Source organism: Bos taurus, chromosome 16 (genome assembly GCF_002263795.3).
Source record: "Bos taurus isolate L1 Dominette 01449 registration number 42190680 breed Hereford chromosome 16, ARS-UCD2.0, whole genome shotgun sequence".
NCBI lineage: Eukaryota > Metazoa > Chordata > Mammalia > Artiodactyla > Bovidae > Bos > Bos taurus.
In genome coordinates, this window is record NC_037343.1 from 28418384 (window position 1) to 28439091 (window position 20708).

Genomic DNA, 20708 nt, shown 5'->3' on the forward strand with positions numbered 1-20708 from the left:
TTTGACGATCTTTTCATTAAAAGACACTTGGCAGTCTGTATGGTAGAGTATATGGCGACCTCCTCCAAGAGGATTTATGCCGACACTCCAAGCCTCCCAGCACTGCTGCTGCCAGTGCCCCTGACCCCACAGCAGGCCACTGTTGACCCACACCTCCGCAGGAGACTCCCAGACACTCACAGTCCTCATCACCAGATGAAGCCTGAAGCATCTGACCTGTCACAAAACCAAAGTCCTCTAGAGATTCCTCTTGCCGTTGCCAGCTCTTCATTTGTGACAACCAGACTGCACAAAACAGAGCTCATAAAGAAAGCATGCCGCCCCCACCTCAGAGAAGTCAGTCTCCAGCCAGCTCTGGCCCTCAGGAAAATCCACTACTTTATAAAATCATGAGCAGGAAAAAAACCTTTCCCTGCAAGGTCTGATGACAAAGAATGTCCAGCACGGTGAATGGTACATTGGAAAATACCGTCTTCAGGGCAGTGGAAGAGGCATTACTGAAGAAGAACAGGGCCCACTGAAGGAGGACACCACCCACAGGACAGAGCCCTAAGTGTTGGTGGTGTTTTATGGGAACAAAGTCTACAGTGTGAAAATACACTTGCTGGAGAGGAATCAGCAGTTTGCCCTAGGGATGGGACTCAGAGGAGACAAAAGTTTTGACTCGGTGGAAGCCATCATCGAACACTACAAGTGTTTTGCTGTTAAACTCATTGATGGGAAGATAAAACGGATCCACAGGTAGCAGTGTTACTTGACTCAGCCCTTCCCTCTCAACAGACACTTCTCGCCTACGTAGCACGGTCTTTGGTCTTTGTTTTATCTTCAGATCAGTGGCTCCAATGCCTCTATCATTTTTTCCCTTTATTTCAAAAGATTATTCTCTATAGCTTCTTTGATTTTGTAGAAAAAATCATGGAAACTGGAAAATTAGTCATGATTTTGAAAGCTCACACCACAGAAGAAATATGCATAATATGCAAAAAAAAAAGTGGCTTTTACAAAATAAAAACTAAAAGACACTTGATCTACGCTCAATGGCCACCATATACATCACAAGCAATGATGGGAGAGGCATAGGACTGTGTCTTCCCTGCAGAGAGGGGAAAATGGAAGACACACAGCAGTCACTAGTCCACAGAAATTCTGAAACCCAAATGGGTAAATGCTGCATTTCCTTGATTAGGACTCAGTCTTATTTCCTGCGAGGATTCAGAGGCTCTTGCCTCCCTCCACTGGGATCTTGGTTCCATCCTCTGAGTAAGACTTCCAGTTCCATAGAAAGTAGCCCTTGCTGACAGCTAAATAGTTTTCTCACATGCTTCCTGTCTGTAGTTGTACAAGTACCTGAAGTCCTCTCTCCATGTTTCACTGCCTCTGTCCCTTTTGGTTCACGCTGATATGATTCACTTTTAACACCGTGCATCTCTTATGAATCAGTTTATAATCTAATAAACAAAGCTGCACTAGCACACATCCTTGGAGCGGTGTAGCTGCACTCTTCTGGCTCAAGGTTACTCATCAGGTGACAGTCAAGGTATCGTCTGGGGCTGCAGTCATGAACGCTTATCAGAGGCCGGAGGATCTACTCCTAAACTCACTCACAAGTTCATGGGTTGGCCAGAGGTCAACTCATTTTCCATCATTTGGGAGCACTGGGGCTGCTTGATGGCCCTCAAAACATGGCAACTGGCATCCCCTGAGTGAGTTAACCAAGAAGGATGAAAGAAGATGCAGTGCCTTTTGAGACCTGGTCTCCAGAGTCTCACTCCAGAGAGAAATGGGGAGATATTGGTCACAGGGTTCAAACTTTCAGTTATAAGATAAATAGGCTCTGGATCTAATGTATAGCACGATAACTATAGTTAATAATACTGTATTGTATACTTGAAATACGCTAGATAACAGATGCTAAGCAATATCACTGCAACAACAACAACAAAATAACTATATGGATGTGATAGATGTGTTCATTAATTTGATTGTGATCATTATTTCACAACTTACATTTATATCAAATTATCATGTCATACACCTTAAATATATATAGCTTTATTTTTCAATTATGCCTCAGTAAAGATGGTGGGGAGTAGGGGTAGACAGAGGGTAGAATAATATATATGTTATGAGCTGAATTTTTTTTAATAAAATTTTATTTTAAAGCTTAAAAAAAAAAACAAAGTCCCACTCCATCCCTTCCACTTTACTTATGTTTGACAGAAGCAGTCACTTAGTCCAAGCTCCAGTTGAGAAAAGGAGAATTAGACTCTATCTTTTGCAGGGTTGACTATTAAAGAACTTGACATATTTTTAACCAGCACAGCCACATTTATCATTATGACTAAATAGGTTTTTAAAAACATATTTTTTCTTAATTAGTTGTGACCTTGGATCAGTCAAAGGAATAACTGCTTACCTTACAGAGCCTTTATCCAATCAGTACTTGGTTATAACTTGTCAACTGGGAAATATCCCTGGCAAACAGGAAGAAAAAGCTTTTCATTTCCCTATTAAATAACTTTTTAACTCACTTGTTTTTTTTGTTTGTTTGCTTATTTTAACTGGAAGTGTGTCCCTTTTGACCACCTTCCCCAGTTTTGCCCACCCCAGACTCCCTTAGTCTCTTCAGTTATTAAGATCATGCTCACATGTCTGCTATAGGCTTTACCAAAGTAAAATGACTTCTTAAATCTTGAGTGTACCCATTATCTGTGGCTGTAGGTCATTGAGGCAATGGGTAGTCAGAATCACTCTCCTTTCTTTTTTCCTTTCTCTCTTTTTCCAATGAGAAAGTTATATGTGTCTGTCATGAAACTGCACTTTATAATATAGCCCAAGTGCAACTTTTGACACAAGTATCTAGAGTATACCATCAACAAATAAGCATAAAATGATGTATAAAACTTCATGGGGAAATATCATCTTCATACATTGCCAAAAGTAAATGTCTCAGTAGGTAAAAACTAACCAGTGTTTAAATTTTCACATGTATTAGCCACTGCCAAAATCTGGAAGCATGAAGGACTACATACGCATTATCCAGTCCTTACCTGAGGATGACCCTCCTGAGCTCCTAGAATTACACCCTGAGGCCACAAGGGGTTTCAGGGAGATCCAGGCCCAGAAGTTCATTGATAATCTCATTGGCATGCAACCAAGATTTACCATCACCAACCTCATGTTCAGGTAAGAACTCACCAGGAAAAAATATTAGTTGTAAATTATTAAATATTCATTTGAAGATATACAATATATTACTTACAGAAAAAATACAGTCAAAAAACACAGAAACTAGATTCTTCAAATGACAGAGAAGCAAGTTTATATACACAGGAGCACACACACACATATAATTACCAAGCCTGTAGTAGGTGCCAGATAAATCTTCATTGAGTGAGTGAATTGTACCTGATGGGTGGTATTTTTTAACTGAATCTGTATAAATATGAAATGTTATATTTACTTCTATAGGACCTATACATGCATGTGTGTGTGTGTTTGTGTGTGTGCTCAGTCACCCAATAGTGTCTGACTTTTTGGGGCACCATGGACTGTAGCCTGCCAGACTGCTCTGTCCATAGAATTTTCCAGGCAAGAATACTGGAGTGGGTTGCCATTACCTATTCCAGGGGATCTTCCCGATCCAGGGATCAAACCCCTTTTGTGTCTGGCGGATTCCTTGGCAGGCAGATTGCTTACCCCTAGGGCCCCCTGAGAAGCTCACATTTTTTTCTGTATACCTAGAAAAGCTCTGAACCCACTGGAATCTTGCATTCTCTCAGTCTTTCTGTCTCTTTAGACAACACGACTCACGTTAAAATGGGGACGTCCGTGGTGGTCCAGTGATTAAGACTTCACTTTCCAATGCAGGGGATATGGGTTCAGTCCCTGGTCGGGGAGCTAAGATCCCACATGCCTCATGGTCAAAGACCCAGAACATAAAACAGAAGCAATATTGTAGCAAATTCAATAAGGACTTTTTTAAATGGTCCATATATTTAAAAAAAGTTTTTAATGACATCTGACTGGATTTGGCTATGACTTCAGCTATTTGTTCATATCCATCAAGATCAAATCTACTGACACAAAATAAGATCATTGGATACTCATTTCACTGACAAAATGAACATATATTAACTACCTGTGACATAGAAGGAAAGCTGACATTTAGAGATAGAAGACTATGCAACTGGAACTCCTTCAGTATGTCCCCGGAATATCACGTTGAATTTCCTGCAGGCCCTACACGTTTAAGGATTAATTCTGCACTTTTCTTTTTTTAATGAGGTTGACAACAACCCCTGCTTTTTTAGGGGGTGGGGGCACCACGCAGCATGCAGGGATCTTAGTTACCCACCAGGGATGAAACCTGTGCCCCTCCCTCTCCCTGCAGCGGAAGCAGCATAGTCTTAACCACCGGACCGCCAGGGAAGTCCAGTTCTGCACTTTTAGCGTTCAGTAAATAAACCAGTAAGAGATGAGATGATTATAAGGGAATGCTTTTAATAAGCAGACCAAATATGTGTCTTAATATCCCTTTGGTCATGTGGAGAGGCTACGATTATTGCAGTTAGGCCACCTTTGCTAAAAAGTTTATTAGAAACTTGTTTGTGGGACTTGACTTGAAAGATCTCTCACATTCAAGGTAATGTCTTCAGTGGTAAGCAAATATTGCACTTAGAATATGAGTTTGATTTTTTAAATCTTTCGATCCTTCAACAATTTGGATGAGTTCCACTGAGTAACCCTACTTTAATGTCAAAAACAAAGCGTAATGACAAAGGTAGGAAAATGTTAGTTCATGCGAGTTGCAAACTGTCTCAGAAGCAGCTCTTGTTGTTGTTGTTGTTGTTGAGTTGCTCAGTCATGTCCAACTCTGTGCAACCCCATGGACTGCAGCACTCCAGGCTTCCCTGTCCTTCACCATCTCCATCTTCCCTGTCCTTCACCATCTCCGGGAGTTTGCTCAAACTCATGTCCATTGAGCTGATGATGCCATCCAACCATCTCATCCTCCGCACTGTTAAACTAAATACACAGCTTATCACCAGATTATCACTTACTTCAAAGGACCACATTCATTCAGCTGTGTGAAACCTGGACTGTTTGCTGGAAAACCAGTATATATACATATGTGTGTATATATGTATACAGTTACACTAGTATATAGAGTAACAGAGTGATGGAACTCAAAAGAGGTGTACCCCATTCCCTCTTCATCCACTGTACAGGGAGGTCCTATCATCTCCCTGGACCCTAACTTCCTCATCTATAAAAGGATTCCAAAGACCTCCTCTGTCTTCAGTGTTTGTATGGCCTTGCTTACCACTACCAGACCTATACACATGCTGTTCTCTTATCGCCACCACTGAGTGTGTTACCAGGAAGCCCTGTGTATGAACACAGAGGAATCTGACATGCATTTGAATAACCTATCAAGCTACTGAAGCATCCTCTGTCTGGTTGCCTCCTCGTTTGCATCCCAGTCTTGGTACTTGTTTCATGCAGATGCATTCAGATGAATACTTTTCAAAGAAATCTTAAGAAAACTTTAAAAATATGTATCTCCTTGCAAATGTCTGAAGTGCATTGGGCAGTTTTCTCACCTGTAAAATGAAATGAACTCCATGGTCTCTGTAAGTCTCCATGGTCTCCATATCACAGTTCTGTGGTTCCATGAATTTGCGTATACCTTCAGATGGGGCCCACATAGAGGGCCCTCCCAGATTAGACAAGCCTATATCTCCTTTTTTCTTTTGATTTCCTTGCAGTCGTGAGAAGAGCAAGGATGAGCTGGTGATGGCAATTTTATCGGACATGCTAACGCGGCTGCCACTGTCTGTAGAGAAAGAAGAATGGGCTGGAACTCCAAGCACACTGAAGTACATCATGTTAAGCCCCATCTGGGAGTCTTTTCATAAAGATCCCAAAGGTAAGCCTGGGACATGACCTTTCTCCCCTCACCCCAGCCTCCTCAGGAAAGGACTCCAGCATCAGAAGGACAAAAGTTATTAACAAAGTAGAAAGGCCAATGTGAGATGGAAAACTAACTCCGTAATGCCCTCTTCTCTCTCCAAGCTGGGTGATGGGGAGCAGAAGAGAAAATTATGGGGGCAGGGGTAGACAGGGGGAAGGTCCATGACCCCAAGACAAAAAGTAAAGGAGTAATAATGATGTAGAAAACCAGAAAGGAGCAAGTCTGCTTGAGAGAGTCTACAGAGCTTTTAAGTCTCTGTCCTTTTTGCATCTCTGCCTGATGGACAGCATTTTGGGCAGGGAGATTTAGATGGGCCCTCTGACCCTCTCCAAGCTGGGAGACTTCTGAACTCTGAGGAGCAAAGGGGAGGGAGGGACGGCAGATCCAGAGAAGACAGAGCAATCCTCGTTGTCCAGAGTTGGCTCCACACCCAGCTCTGAGAGGCCAAAGTGTTGAACTGTGGTAATTTACCCTATTAAATTTTCCGCATCCATACTTTAACCCTTTCAAGAGATTCAACCGTTGCTGTTCACCTGAAACTGTCACAACATTGTTAATCTGCTACACCCCAATACAAAATAAAGTTTTAAAAAAAAATTCATTTTGGAGCCTACAAGCTAAACTAATGGTTGAAAAAGTCAAAAGAATAATAATATTTCATGACACAAATATTTTATGAAATTCAAATCTGAGTGCCCACAAATAGAGCTTTATTGTGGTGCAGCCATTGTTTGTTTTCACGTTGTCTATGCCTGCACCTGCTCTACACTGGGAGAGTTGAGTATCCCACAAAGCCCAGGATATTTACTAACTGGCCTTTTGCAGAAAATAGTTTTCAGTCCTTGGGCTACTCACATCAAACTCCTTTAATTTCCAAACCTTACATCTCTCCAAGTAAAGCCTCATCTTATCTGAAAGATGCCACAGTTTTTTTCTCTTTTTAATCCAGGCTATGATCCACTTATCCACTGTGTCTTGCTAACCTTTTTGATCCAAGAAATTGAAAGATTTGATCAGTTGCTATCTATTATACATAAGTCTCTGAAAGATCTTCAACTTGCTATAAAAGGAGAGATTATCCTTACCCAAGAATTGGAGGAAATATATGATTCTTTTCTTAGTACAAAAGTGCCCAAACTGTGGCAGGTAAGCAATTATCCTTTCCCATTCACATGCTTGATCGAAATAAATCCCCTAGTTCTAGGGAAAGAGTAAGTTAACTATGGTATAGACTCATGACGAAATATTATGTATCCATTAAAAGATGTTGACTTTTGTATATACTTTTGGTGACAATATATACTTTTGGTGTGAGTATATATTAATAAAATCTGAGAGGGCAATTTGGCAATTCTACTTAAATAAATTTATCTAAGAGATATTTGTTGCAAGGCTTTTTATGTTTCAGCATAAAGTTGAAAACAACTCGAATACCTCTTAATGGAAATCTGGTTAGATAAATTATGATACATTCAAATAATAAGGTATGTGTTATATGCTAGAAAGATCTCTCAGATGTATTGTGAAATTTTTTTAAGTTTTAGAACACTAAGTCATTTTTAAGGATTATAAAAATATGTATACTTCTATAAAACACACGCTTACATAAATGTGTGTAAAAACACATATGTTTTAGATTCAAGAAACCCAAGTTAAAATTTTGAAAGTTCAAAAAAGGGAAAAGCACTGGGCTGACAGCCCCATCCCACCCTGACTAGGGCATCCAAGAGGCACATCAAGGAGGATGGGACTGAGAACAGGCCCACAAGGAGAGCACGGGCCTGGCAGGGGCCAGCTGGCACCCAGCACCAAGCTGAGCTCGGGCCCAGGTCAGCTCCACGGCAAACTCACTGCAGGCCGAGGTCTGCTGGGAACCAGTGGCTGGAGGGAACCAGGCAGCTGTGTACAGTGGGATGGGGAGAAGGTGGGGGTAAAGGGATGTTGCTTGTACAGAGGGCTGATGGCTGTAAAAATTTATTTTGAAAATTAGGAGCTGGGGTGAAGTGTGTGCTGCCTCAAAATTCTGGCCTCGCTTGGCCCTTTTGCCCTCTGGCAATAAATTGTTTCTATTAGCCAAAAAAAATTCTATAGGCAAAAAATAAAAGATCATAAGAACATATCCAGAATGCAACCCAGAGAGACTAAGAATGGAAACTATGAAAGAGCTATGAAGATTCACAGAGGGCAAACAGACTGTCCAACATTAGTTTGATTGAAGTTCGGAAAGAGAGAAGAGAGAGGATGAAGCAGAGGCAGTAATTAAAGGAATAAGGGCTGAGAATTTTCCAGAATTGATAGATGTAAGAAGTTCAATGAATCCCAAGCAGTAGACATCTTTTTTAACTTATGCATAGATACATCCTAATGAACCTGCAGAAAATCAAAGAAAAACTCTTCAAAAGCAGCTAGAAAAAAGTAACTTTCAAAGGAATGGAAATGGTATCTCCATCGTGTCAAATGAACTGTTAAACTAAAATTGTATATACAAAACTTTTGTTTCAAAAATGAAGATAACGGGAATTCTCTGGAGGTCCATTGGTTAAGACTCTGCCCTCCAGTGCAGGGAGTGAGGATTCTTAGCTCCCTGGTGTGGGAGCTAAGATCCCACATGCCTTGTAGCCAAAATAAAATAACAGAAGCAATATTGCAGCAAATTCAATGAAGACTTTAAAAATGGTCCACATCCAAAAAAAATCTTTAAAAACAAAAATGAAGATGAAATAAAACAGACCAAAATGAAAAAATGCTGAGAGAGTTCATCATTAGCAAACGCTAAGGGAAGCCCTGAATGCCTTTCCTTATTTCCAGCAGGAAGGTGGAAGGAGGTAAAGGGGGAAACTCTGAGACATGAGAAGGAATGAAGAGGCGGAAAAGTGGTAAATGAGGTGGTGAATAAACTTTGACAAAAATAAAAAGCAACAACAATATTAATATCCAGTGGGATTATTTTTTTAAAGAAGGATAGAATATTGAACATTTTGAAATGGAAAGGTCAAGAATAGAAAGGGTCAACAATAACATATAAGCCAAGGTTGGGGAGGATATGGAATTTTTAGGTCTCAGAGAAGGAAGTTAAAAGTAATAATAACCCATAGATTTTTACAAATTAAGTATGCATGCTGTAATTTTTAGGGTAATCACTAAAACAATTGAAACAAATTGAAGAGGAGGGAGAAATGCTTGTTATATTATTTTGTGAATAAAAAAAATTTTAAAGATTCAAAATGGCATATACAGTATAATCTCAACAATATAGAAAGTATATAATCCCCTGCACATGAGTATCAAGACACATGTACAGAAGTATTCAGAACACCATTATTTACAATGGTAAAATACTGGAGACAACTGAAATGTGTCATCCACAATAGGATGGAAAAATAGACCATACCAACAGCGAAAGGGAATGAACTACAGCTACAAGCATCAGCAGGATATGCTCAAAAAGAAGGATGAAATCATACACACACAGACAGACACACAGTCAATTCTTATTATTTGTGAATTACATCTTTGTGAAATTGCCTACTTTCTAAAATTTATTTGTAATCAAGATGGGTGCAGACACATGAAAAGATGCTCAACATCATTCGTCATCAGGGAAGTGCAAACCAGAACCACAGTGAGGTGTAATTCCGCATCCTACTAGGGCGGTTACCTCCCAGGCGGCACGACTGTGAAGAGTCCACCTGCCAGTGCAGGAGATGCAAAGATGCGGGTTTGATCCCTGGGTCAGGAAGATCCCCTGGAGGAGGAAATGGCAACCCACCCCAGCATTCTTGCCTGGAGAATCCCATGGACAGAGGAGCCTTGCAGGCTACTGTTCATAGGGTCACAAAGAGTCGGACACAACAGAGCACTCACTCACGCTCAGGACGGACAGAATAAAAATGCAGACAATAATAAACATTGCAAGGATACAGAGACATTGGAATCTTCATATACTGCTCTTGGCAAAATGGTGTAGCCACTTTTGGAAAATAGTATTTTATTTCCTCAAATAGTTAACCATAGAGTTGCCATTTGACCCAGCAGTTCCAACCCTAGGTATATTCCCAAAAGAAGTTGAAACATGTACCCACACAAAAAAGCTTGCAGCAGCATCATTCAGAGCCAAAAAATGGAAGCAACTCAGATATTCCTGATGAATGGACAGAATCCTGATGAATAAATTATATGGTTTGTGAATTATATCTCAATAAAGCTATTTTTAAAACTTATAGTAGAAAACATAGAGTTTAGAGAAAGCAATGACGATTATAAATACTTAAAAACTGAGTGAAAGCTGTGAAGAGAATTGAGATATTGGATCTGCAAACTGCACACACTTAGAATCATAAGACTTCGCAGCTTGAAAGGATCTTGGGTTCCTCTGCTCCAATATCCTTGTTTTACAGATGTGGAAACTGAGCAGTGGAGCGGCTTCGAGACTCACTGAGAAAGTTAAGTAGTGAAAGGGCTGGGAGTCACATGCGTTCAGATTTAAGTCGAGAGAGCGTGGCTCAGTTGGAATCCTCTAGGTTTAGTTACCTATGGGTGAAATGAGGGCATATCTGACCGAATGGCAAGAGCTGAAATTAGCCAGGGGGAAATGTATGGCTTGGACAATTAGGTGTACAATAGTACCATTTAGAGACAGAGTGAGCAGAAACAGAGGCTGTTCGAGGGCAGATGCTGACATCCTGTTTTGGACATGAAACATCTCGAGAAGCTAGGGGAGGCTTCCAAGTGAAGTTATCCAGGAGAAAGTGGATGAGAGTGCGAAGCAAGATATCGGTACTATCAGCTTAGACAAAGTAGTGGAAACCACAGTGAATTAGATCTGAGAGAATGTAAAGTAGGGAGAGAAGAAGGCTGAGGGAATATTAGGCAACACCGCCTGAAAGGGAGGGAAACAGAAGGAATCAAAGAATGAAACCCTAGAAGTAGAGAATTCAAGAGAACGTTAGGATTGAGTGTGGACACAGAAGTCAAGGCAGGAGAGGGAGGAAGTAATCAACTTAGTCAAAAGCTGTAGAGAATACAAATTAGACAAATGAGAGGGATGAGTCTAGGGTGGAATCATGAATATGGAATGTATAAGGTCCTTGATGACTTCTAATGGAGACTTTTTTTATGGTGGTAAGAATGATCAAGATCTATTCTCAGCAATTTTTAAGTACAAAATACCATATTATTACTATGCTTTGCTGCTGCTGCTGCTGCTAAGTCACTTCAGTCATGTCCAACTCTGTGCAACCCCATAGACGGCAGCCCACCAGGCTCCCCCGTCCCTGGGATTCTCCAGGCAAGAACACTGGAGTGGGTTGCCATTTCCTTCTCCAATGCATGAAAAGGAAAAGTGAAAGTGAAGTCGCTCAGTCGTGTCCGACTCTTAGCGACCCCATGGACTTCAGCCTACCAGGCTCCTCCATCCATGGGATTTTCCAGGCAAGAGTACTGGAGTGGGGTGCCATTGCCTTCTCCAATTACTATTCTTTAGATCCTCAAAAGTGATTCTTCTTCTTATGACTGAAAATTTGTACTCTTTGATCTACATTATCGTATTTCCCCCTCCCATCTACTTCTGGCAACCCTCATTCTTCTGATGAACATTGTTTTTATATAAAATTTGTGTAGAGATTTTATCATGAAAAGATGTTGAATTTTGTCAAATCCTTTTTGTGCATCTATTGAAATGATCATAGGATTTTTATCCTTCATTCCTACATTGTGGTGTATCACATTTTTTGATCTTCATGTTTAACCATCCTTACCTCCCAGGGCTGAATCCCACCTGATCACTGTTTATGATCCTTTTAATCTATTCTTGAATGCAGTTCGCTATTCTGTTGAGGATCAAACAAGCAGGATTGCATGTTAGGTGGCTTGTGTATTTAAGATAGAAGAATGTGTTAATAAACAAAGGGATGGAAAATGGAAGTGGAAGCTTCAGAAAAGCAAAAATAGTCCAGAAGTGCTGTGCAGTCACAGGGGCAGGAACCAGCTTGACTCGAAACTGGAAGGAAAAGAGATGGGGGAAAGAGAGAGTGGATGGAGATTTATAGAATTTTGTATAGGGAAAGGCCAGAAAGTTGAGATTACTTAGACTTAATGGCCTGTGAAGGTAATCTTCCCAGATAAGGGGAAAGAAGTGGGTGGGTAGAGGGGTGGGCAGCAATGAAGACTGATTGGAGAACTTAAAAAGAACGAGGAAAGACTAGCCAGGATGGAAACTTGCAAGTGTTTTATCCAAAGCACTGTTAAGATCATGCTGACTTGCCCTGGTTAAGAGTTTTCAGATTTCTCACCAAGTGCTTTCAGTTGGAAAATAGCATCCTCTTGCCAAGTTATCTATTTCTGGCAATTGAGTCTGTCGCCAAAGTGTACAGACATGTCCTTAATGACTTCAAAGACAAATCTTTAAAAACAAAAATGATGTGCCTGTTTCTCAATCCCAACAGAAATATGCCTACAAGTCAAGTAAAGCCCTGAGTTCCTGGGTGAATGACCTCATCCAGAGGCTGAACTTCTTTAACACCTGGGCCAAAATGGCGTATACTGCAATGCATCATCGGTATGTAGAAAGGCTGCTCTACGTTTCTGCATCATTTTTACTTTGAGCTTAATGGTTTCACCATGTAATTTCACATCCTTGACCTCTGAGTTCTCACTGCAACATGTGAATTTAAACAAAAGAGGTATTCTTTTTTTTTTTATCTAAAAAATTTTATGATATTTTATTTAAGGTACAAATGTGTTAATTTCAGTATTTTTTAAGCGCTTGGGGTTTTTTATTTTAAATTTTATTTAATTGAAGGATAATTGCTTTACAGAATTGTGTTGGTTTCTGCCAAACATCAACATGAATCAGCCATAGGTATACATATGTCCCCTCCCTCTTGAACCTCCTCCCATCTCCCTCCCCATCCCAACCCTCAAGGTTGTTACAGAGTCCCAGTTTGAGTTCCCTGAATCATACAGCAAATTCCCATTGGCTATCTATTTTACATATGGTAATATAGGTTTCCACGTTACTTTCTCCAAACATCCCACCCTCTCCTCAAAAGGAGGGATTCTTTTATTCAGTTTAGGAGGAGGAAGCAGAGGCCTAAGAACTGGAGAGTTCCTTCCAAGGTCACTTTACACTAAGAGACAGATGTAGAAACAGAACGTAACACATTCCTCTTTCTGTTACGCTACACTGCGTCATGTGACACTAGCAGGAAGAAATGTGAAAAGAAATAAAAGCTAAATACATATAATTTAAAAAATTTTAATATATAGCACAAAATAATATGAAAGGCATGACAGGAATTCACATTTACGGAGTGCCTCACAGGGTGCTGGGCTTCCCAGGTGGTTCGGTTCAGTTCAGTCCAGTCACTCAGTCGTGTCCTACTCTTTGCAACCCCATGGACTGCAGCACGCCAGGCCTCCCTGTCCATCACCCACTCCCAGAGCTTGCTCAGACACATGTCCATCGAGACAGTGATGCCATCCAACCATCTCATCCTCTGTCATACTCTTCTCCTCCAGCATCAGGGTCTTTTCCAATGAGTAAGTTCTTTGCATCAGGTGGCCAAAATATTGGAGTTTCAGCTTCAGCATCCGTCCTTCCAATGAATATTCAGGACTGATTTCCTTTAGGATGGACTGGTTGGATCACCACAGTTCAAAAGCATCAATTCTTCAGCATTCAGCTTTCTTTATAGTCCAACTCTCACATCCATACATGACTACTGGAAAAACCATAGTTTTGACTAGATGGACATTTGTTGGCAAAGTAATGTCTCTGCTTTTTAATATGCTGTCTAGGTTGGTCATAGCTTTTCTTCCAAGGAGCAAGTGTCTTTTAATTTCATGGCTGCAGTCACCATCTGCAGTGATTTTGGAGCCCAAAAAAATCAAGTATCTCACTGTTTCCATTGTTTCCCTATCTATTTCCCATGAAGTGATGAGACCAGATGCCATGATCTTAGTTTTCTGAATGTTGAGTTTTAAGCCAACTTTTTCACTCTCCTCTTTCAGCATTATTGGTCAGGGCATAGTCTTGGATTACTGTAATATTGAATTGTTTGTCTTGGAAGTGAACAGAGATCATTCTTTCATTTTTGAGATTGCATCCAAGTACTGCATTTTGAACTCTTTTGTTGACTATGATGGCTATTCCATTTTTTCTAAGGGATTCTTTCCCACAGTAGTAGATATAATGGTCATCTGAATTAAATTCACCTATTCCAGTACATGTTAGTTTGCTGATTCTGAACTTCCAGATGTTCAAGCTGGATTTAGAAAAGGCAAGGAACCAGAGATCAAATTACCAACATCCACTGCATCATCGAAAAAGCAAGAGAGTTCCAGAAAAACATCTACTTCTGCTTTATTGACTATGCCAAACCCTTTGACTGTGTGGATCACAACAAACTGTGGAAAATTCTTCAAGAGATGGGAATACCAGACCACCCGACCTGCCTCCAGAGAAATCTGATGCTGGTCAAGAAGCAACAGTTAGAACTGGACATGGAACAACAGACTGGTTCCAAATAGGGAAAGGAGTACGTCAAGGCTGTATATTGTCACCCTGCTTATTTAACATATATGCAGAGTACATCATGAGAAATGCTGGACTGGATGAAATACAAGCTGGAGTCAAGATTGCTGGGAGAAATATCAATAACCTCAGATACAGATGACACCACCCTTATGGCAGAAAGGAAAGAACTAAAGAGCCTCTTGATGAAAGTGAAAGAGGAGAATGAAAAAGTTGACTTAAAACTCAACATTCAGAAAACTAAGATCATGGCATCTGGTCCCATCACTTCATGGCAAATAGATGGGGAAACAGTGGAAACAGTGACACACTTTACTTTTTTGGGCACCAAAATCACTGCAGATGGTGACTGCAGCCATGAAATTAAAAGACACTTGCTCCTTGGAAGAAAAGCTATGACCAACCTAGACAGCATATTAAAAAGCAGAGACATTACTTTGCTGACAAAGGTCCATTAATCAAAGCTATGGTTTTTCCAGTAGTCATGTATGGATGTGAGAACTGAACTATAAAGAAAGCTGAGTGTTGAAGAATTGATGCTTTTGAACTGTGGTGTTGGAGAAGACTCTTGAGAGTCCCTTGGACAGCAAGGAGATCCAGCCAGTCCATCCTAAAGGAAACCAGTCCTGAATATTCATTGGAAGGACTGATGCTGAAGCTGAAACTCCAATACTTTGGCTACCTGATGCGAAGAACTGATTCATTTGAAAAGACCCTGATTCTGGGAAAGATTGAAGGTGGGAGGAGAACGGGACAACAGAAGATGAGATGGTTAGACGGCATCACCGACTAAATGGACATGAGTTTGAGTAAACCCCGGGAGCTGGTGATGGACAGAGAGGCCTGGCGTGCTGCAGTCCATGGGGTCACAAAGAGTCAGACATGACTGAGTGACTGAACTGAACTTTCACTTTCATCAAGACCCTCTTTAGTTCTTTCTCACTTTCTGCCATAAGGGTGGTGTCATCTGCATGTCTGAGGTTATTGATATTTCTCCCAGCAATCTTGATTCCAGCTTGTGCTTCATTCAGCCGACATTTCACATGATGTACTCTGCATATAAGTTAAATAAGCAGGGTGACAATATACAACCTGACGTACTCCTTTCCCAAGTTGGAACCAGTCTGTTGTTCCATGTCTGGTTCTAACTGCATACAGATGCTTCTTGACAGATTTCATACAGATTTCTCAGAAGGCAGGTAAGGTGGTCTGGTATTCCCAACTCTTTAAGAATTTTCCAGTTTATTGTGATCCACAAAGTCAAAGGCTTTGGGTTAGTCAATAAAGCAGAAGTAGATGTTTTTCTGGGACTCTCTGCTTTTTCTATGATGCAACGGATGTTGGCAATTTAATCTCTGGTTCCTCTACCTTAGTGGTAAAGAATCCACCTGCTGATGCAGGAGACACAGGTTCCATCCCTGGGTTGGAAAGATCTGGAGAAGGAAATGGCAACCCATTCCAGTATTCTTATCTGGAGAATCCCACAGACAGAGGAGCCTGGTGGCCTACAGCCCATAGAGTCACAGAGAGTCAGACATGACTGAGAATGCACACACACTCACAGGAAGTAGGTACTATTATTTATCATTCTCATTTTAGAGATGTGGCTGCTGCTGCTGCTAAGTTGCTTCAGTCATGTCCAACTCTGTGCAACCCCATAGACGGCAGCCCACCAGGCTCCCCGTCCCTGGGATTCTCCAGGCAAGAACACTGGAGTGGATTGCCATTTCCTTCTCCAAGGCATGAAAGTGAAAAGTGAAAGTGAAGTCGCTCAGTTGTGTTCTACTCTTTGCAACCCCATGGACTTCAGCCTACCAGGCTCCTCCATCCATGGGATTTTCCAGGCAAGAGTACTGGAGTGGGTTGCCATTTCCTTCTCTAATGCATGAAAGCGAAAAGTGAAAGTGAAATCGCTCAATTGTTTCTGACTCTTAGCAACCCCATGGACTGCAGCCCACCAGGCTCCTCTGTCCATGGGGTTTTCCAGGCAAGAGTACTGGAGTAGGGTGCCATTGCCTTCTCCATTAGAGATGTGGAAATTGACACAAAAACATGGAGCAACTTGCCCAAATTTTCACAGCTAGAAAGTGGAAGTATTGAGATTTGAACCCGGAAAACCTAGTTCCAAAGTTTATACCAAACTGTCTCTTTCACCATTGAACTATAAGTGAATGTTACTGTTTATCTTCTTAGAGTAGGCAGTAGCTCAAACCCAATCTGCAAGATTCCACAAAGCCCAGTCAAGATTCCTACTATAATAACCACATCACTTGTTAATTGCCTTCCAGGGCTTTGTGTTCTCAAAAGCTTTAAAGCCATAGCTGGTTTTCATTAAACTATAGGATAAGAGTCCAGAGAAGGGGGAGACTTTGAGATGAAAAGGGAAGGAGGAATCCAGGAGAGGCTTAAAGAAATTGCTGAGATCATCTGAAAATGTACAATTATTATGCCTCTAACCACACCAATCTGTGGTCTGCCTTCCAATAGGTATATGAGACTTGTCACAGCTTGGAAGCACTCCAGTTCATCACCTAGCCAAGACCCCAAATACCCCACTGAGCCAAACCATGAATTCTTTGAAGGATTTCCTGCAAGATATTGGCTCCCAGCTTTCTTCTTTCCACAAGGTGAGCATGAGAACCTGAACCAGCCCTATACCTGATCCAGGCAAGTCTGTCCCCAACCCCTCCACCAGCACTCTCCCTGTCCTCTTCCTTTCTGGGATGAGAGGTCCCTAGGATAGCCCTGCTCGCCACCCCCACCAACACACACACACACACACACACACACAGGCACCAGGGCCTCTTGCATGGACTAGAGCAATCTCTCTCCTCCCTCCCCATCCACATCCTTCCCTTGCCCCATCTCCTCAAGCACCAGAGTAGACCCACATCCTCACCCTGGCAGGAGTCTCACTTCCTCATCTCTAGGTCATTAATATGAGGTCAGAAGCCAACAACATTAGACGCCTCCCCGAAGTCCCTACATCTTAAGAGTGGACTCCTGCAGATGGGCACCTGCCCAAGGGATTGATCCTGTGCTTCAGCCATTTCATTCATTTATTCATGTAATAAGAATTAATGAATAAATGTTTGTTGCGTCTAGGCCCCACCAGCTTGGTACAAATGTCCAGCAGGAAAGACAGCTATTCAACCAGAACCTGTTACAATAATATATGGTCAGGGTGTAACGAGAGTTGTAAAGGGTCCGCACTAGACTGTAAGATCCACGAAGGCAGGAGCCAGGTCCGTTTGTATTCCCTATTGTATTCCAAGCACCAAAAAAATTCTCAGTAAATATTTGAAGAAAGAGTGTCTTTCTAAATGAATATAAGAACAGATGAATATTCTTAGAGCCTAAAACAGGAGGACCTAAAGTAAGGGTCAGGAAAGGGAAGGCCACTATGGAAATAACTTCTAAGATGAGACTTGAAGCTTCCTTCTTACCAATTAGATATTATCCAGGTAGGGACAGAATAAGAGGACAGCAGTTAGCACCCTTGGACACGACTGAAGTGACTTAGCAGCAGCAGTACTTACTAAATATAGTACTTATTAGTACCCAGGTGCCAGGCACTCTCTAAGGGTTGTGTGTGTGTGTACGATTTTTAAATTTGTATTTATTTATTTGGCGGCACTGGGTCTTTGTTGCTGCCTGGGCTTTTTCTCTAGTTGTGGAGAGCAGGGTTTGCTCTCTTGTGGCGGCACGTGGGCTTCTCATTGCAGCGGTTTCTCATGTTGCAGAGCATGGGCTCTAGAGCGTTTGGACTTCAGTAGTCATGACACTTGGGCTCAGTAGTTGCGGTGCCTGGGCTCTAGAGCACAGGTTCAGTGGTTGAGGTGTATGGGCTTAGTTGTCTTGTGACACATGGGATCTTCCTGGAGCAGGGATCGAACCCGTGTCCCCTGCATTGGCAGGTGGATTCTTTACCACTGAGCCACCAGGGAAGCCCAGGATTTTGTCTATATTAAGTCACTCAATTCTCATGACAATCTTACGATGTTGTTACTATTATTATCCCTATTTTCAGATAAGAATACCTAGGCAGAGAGAAGTTGTAATTTGTCCAAAATCACACAATAAGTGACTGAGCCAAGGTTCAAACTTAGCCTATCTGACTTGGAAATTCACGTTTAACCACTGCACTAAACTACGAATAGCATTTTATCAGAGAAAATATCGTCCTCTCCTGGAGCATTTAGCCTTCTGAAAGGGGCACGGAGAGAGGTCACTTCTGGCTGGGCCTGTAGAGATGGTCTCTTGGGCATTGAAGAGTTGTAGGAAAGTTTGAGAAAGATTATCTAAGGCTACAGGCTGAGCAAAGGTACTGAGTCTGGCCCAGTAAGTGGGTATTTAGAGTAGAGGAGACATGCCAGTATGACAGGGTTTAAATTGCCCTGTCAGTCAAAAGAAACTAAAATTCACTCTCTGTGCACTGGTGTAGTGGCTTCTAGGCAGCAGTGTTACATGATCAAGAAGTAGAATGGAGTTACTCAACTGGCAATTTATGCAGAACAAGAATTAAACAAGAGAAAAGGAGCTAGTGGCAAGAAGAACAGTTAAGAATTGTGTTAGGTATCTTGGTATCAAGCTACAGAAGGCAATCCAAACTTGTGTAAGCAAAAGAGGGCAAGTTATAAGCACATATAAGTGGAAAGGAAGCCAAAGGGGCCTGGCTTCAAGCATGGCTGGATTCAGGTAGTCAATGTCACTACATGTGACTACCTGAATGTCACTCTCAGGCTGCTTCCTCATGTCTGAGTTCTGTTTTTGCTATATCTTGGACTCTTTTTTTTCTCTGCTGCACATAGGCTTTCTCCATGCAACCAAGGGAAAAAATGGCCACAAGAATGTTAGCATATCCAGAGGAAAAAGGGCCTTCCTCTTCCTAATGTCCATATGGGTTGTGGCATGTGGGATCTAGTTCCCCAACCAGGGCTCTAACCCAAGCACCTTGCCTCGAGAGCACGGAGTCTTAGCCACTTTTCACCAGGGATGTCCTCATATGTCATTCCTTGAGAAAGGCTCGACACACTTGGGTCTTGGCCTTGCCCATGGGCCCCATGTTTGCTGCCAGGAAGATAAGGTACTTTGATCAGCCAAGACTGGGTCAAAAGTGATCAGGTCCAGGGATCCATAGCCCCTCTCTTCCCATGTTGAATATGGAAGGAACACTGGGCCTACAAATGCTCTCCATGTTTCCCAGGAAGCTCGTGCTACTTGCCAGACTAATATCCCCAAGTCCTTAGGGAGGCAGTTGGATTTATACTCTCCCCCTATCCCGCCCCGTCTCGCACCCACCATGGGTGTTTCCTGACACTTTCTTCTCCACTCTTCCCTTCCCATGAGATATCAGTGTTGCTAATCCCCACGGGAAACTTTGGGACAGACACAGCTCCTGAGTCCCTGAGACTCACAAGGAACTTGGTGCGTGTTTTTCTCCAAAGCCTTTCTTATCACTGTGCTTCAAGACTATGGACGGTCCCAAGGAGTCTCTACAGATGCCCTGACTTTTACCCACCATGTGATCTCGGACACCACCGACGTCAAAGACAAGGAGTTCTCCATAATCATCCAGAAGAAACTCAACATAGTCAGGAGAGCCTTTAAGGTACTGGAATACTTCAGAGGTTGGAAAGGATAATCATTCATTCATTCAATCCATCCATCAATCATTCCATCAACAAACCTTCATTCCTCATTTACCAAGTGCCAGGCCCAAGGCTAGGCACTAGAGCATGGCAGTCTCCCTTCAAGCCCAAATGCCATCAAATGCCATCTCTCCCACTCTGCTTCTAGGGAGTTGGGAAGAACTAGAAATATATTAAATGAATAAGATTCAGATAAATAAATGAACTTTACAACTCTCCCCTGACATAAATGAAGACTGAATGTTGTTAGATCAGGATTTGAAGATGGCATTTCTTTCTTTCTTAAGATTTTTTTTTTAATGTGGACCATTTTTACAGTTTTTATTTATTACAATATTGCTTCTGTTTATAACTCTTCCCTGACATAAATGAAGACTGAACACTCTATGTCAGGATTTGAAGGCGGTATTTCTTTCTAAGATCTTTTGATGTGGACCATTTTATGGTTTTTTTAATTATAATTTTGCTTTTGTTTTATGTTTTGGGGTTTTTTTGTTTGTTTGTTTGTTTTTTGGTCATGAGGCATGTGGGAAATTAGCTCCCTGAG

At 41.7% G+C, this 20708-nt stretch overlaps 1 protein-coding gene across 2 annotated transcripts in view; it reads left to right on the top strand.

Annotated features, from left to right (window-relative positions):
- DNAH14 (dynein axonemal heavy chain 14) overlaps positions 1 to 20708 on the top strand; it is a 377701-nt gene that overhangs the window by 353286 nt on the left and 3707 nt on the right. For both annotated transcript variants that reach the window (XM_059875675.1, XM_059875674.1), the window contains 6 exons: positions 2996 to 3186; positions 5772 to 5932; positions 6927 to 7123; positions 12421 to 12533; positions 16998 to 17137; positions 19958 to 20121. In XM_059875675.1, coding sequence (XP_059731658.1) covers positions 2996 to 3186; positions 5772 to 5932; positions 6927 to 7123; positions 12421 to 12533; positions 16998 to 17137; positions 19958 to 20121 — 966 coding nt within the window. The remainder of the gene's footprint in view (positions 1 to 2995; positions 3187 to 5771; positions 5933 to 6926; positions 7124 to 12420; positions 12534 to 16997; positions 17138 to 19957; positions 20122 to 20708) is intronic.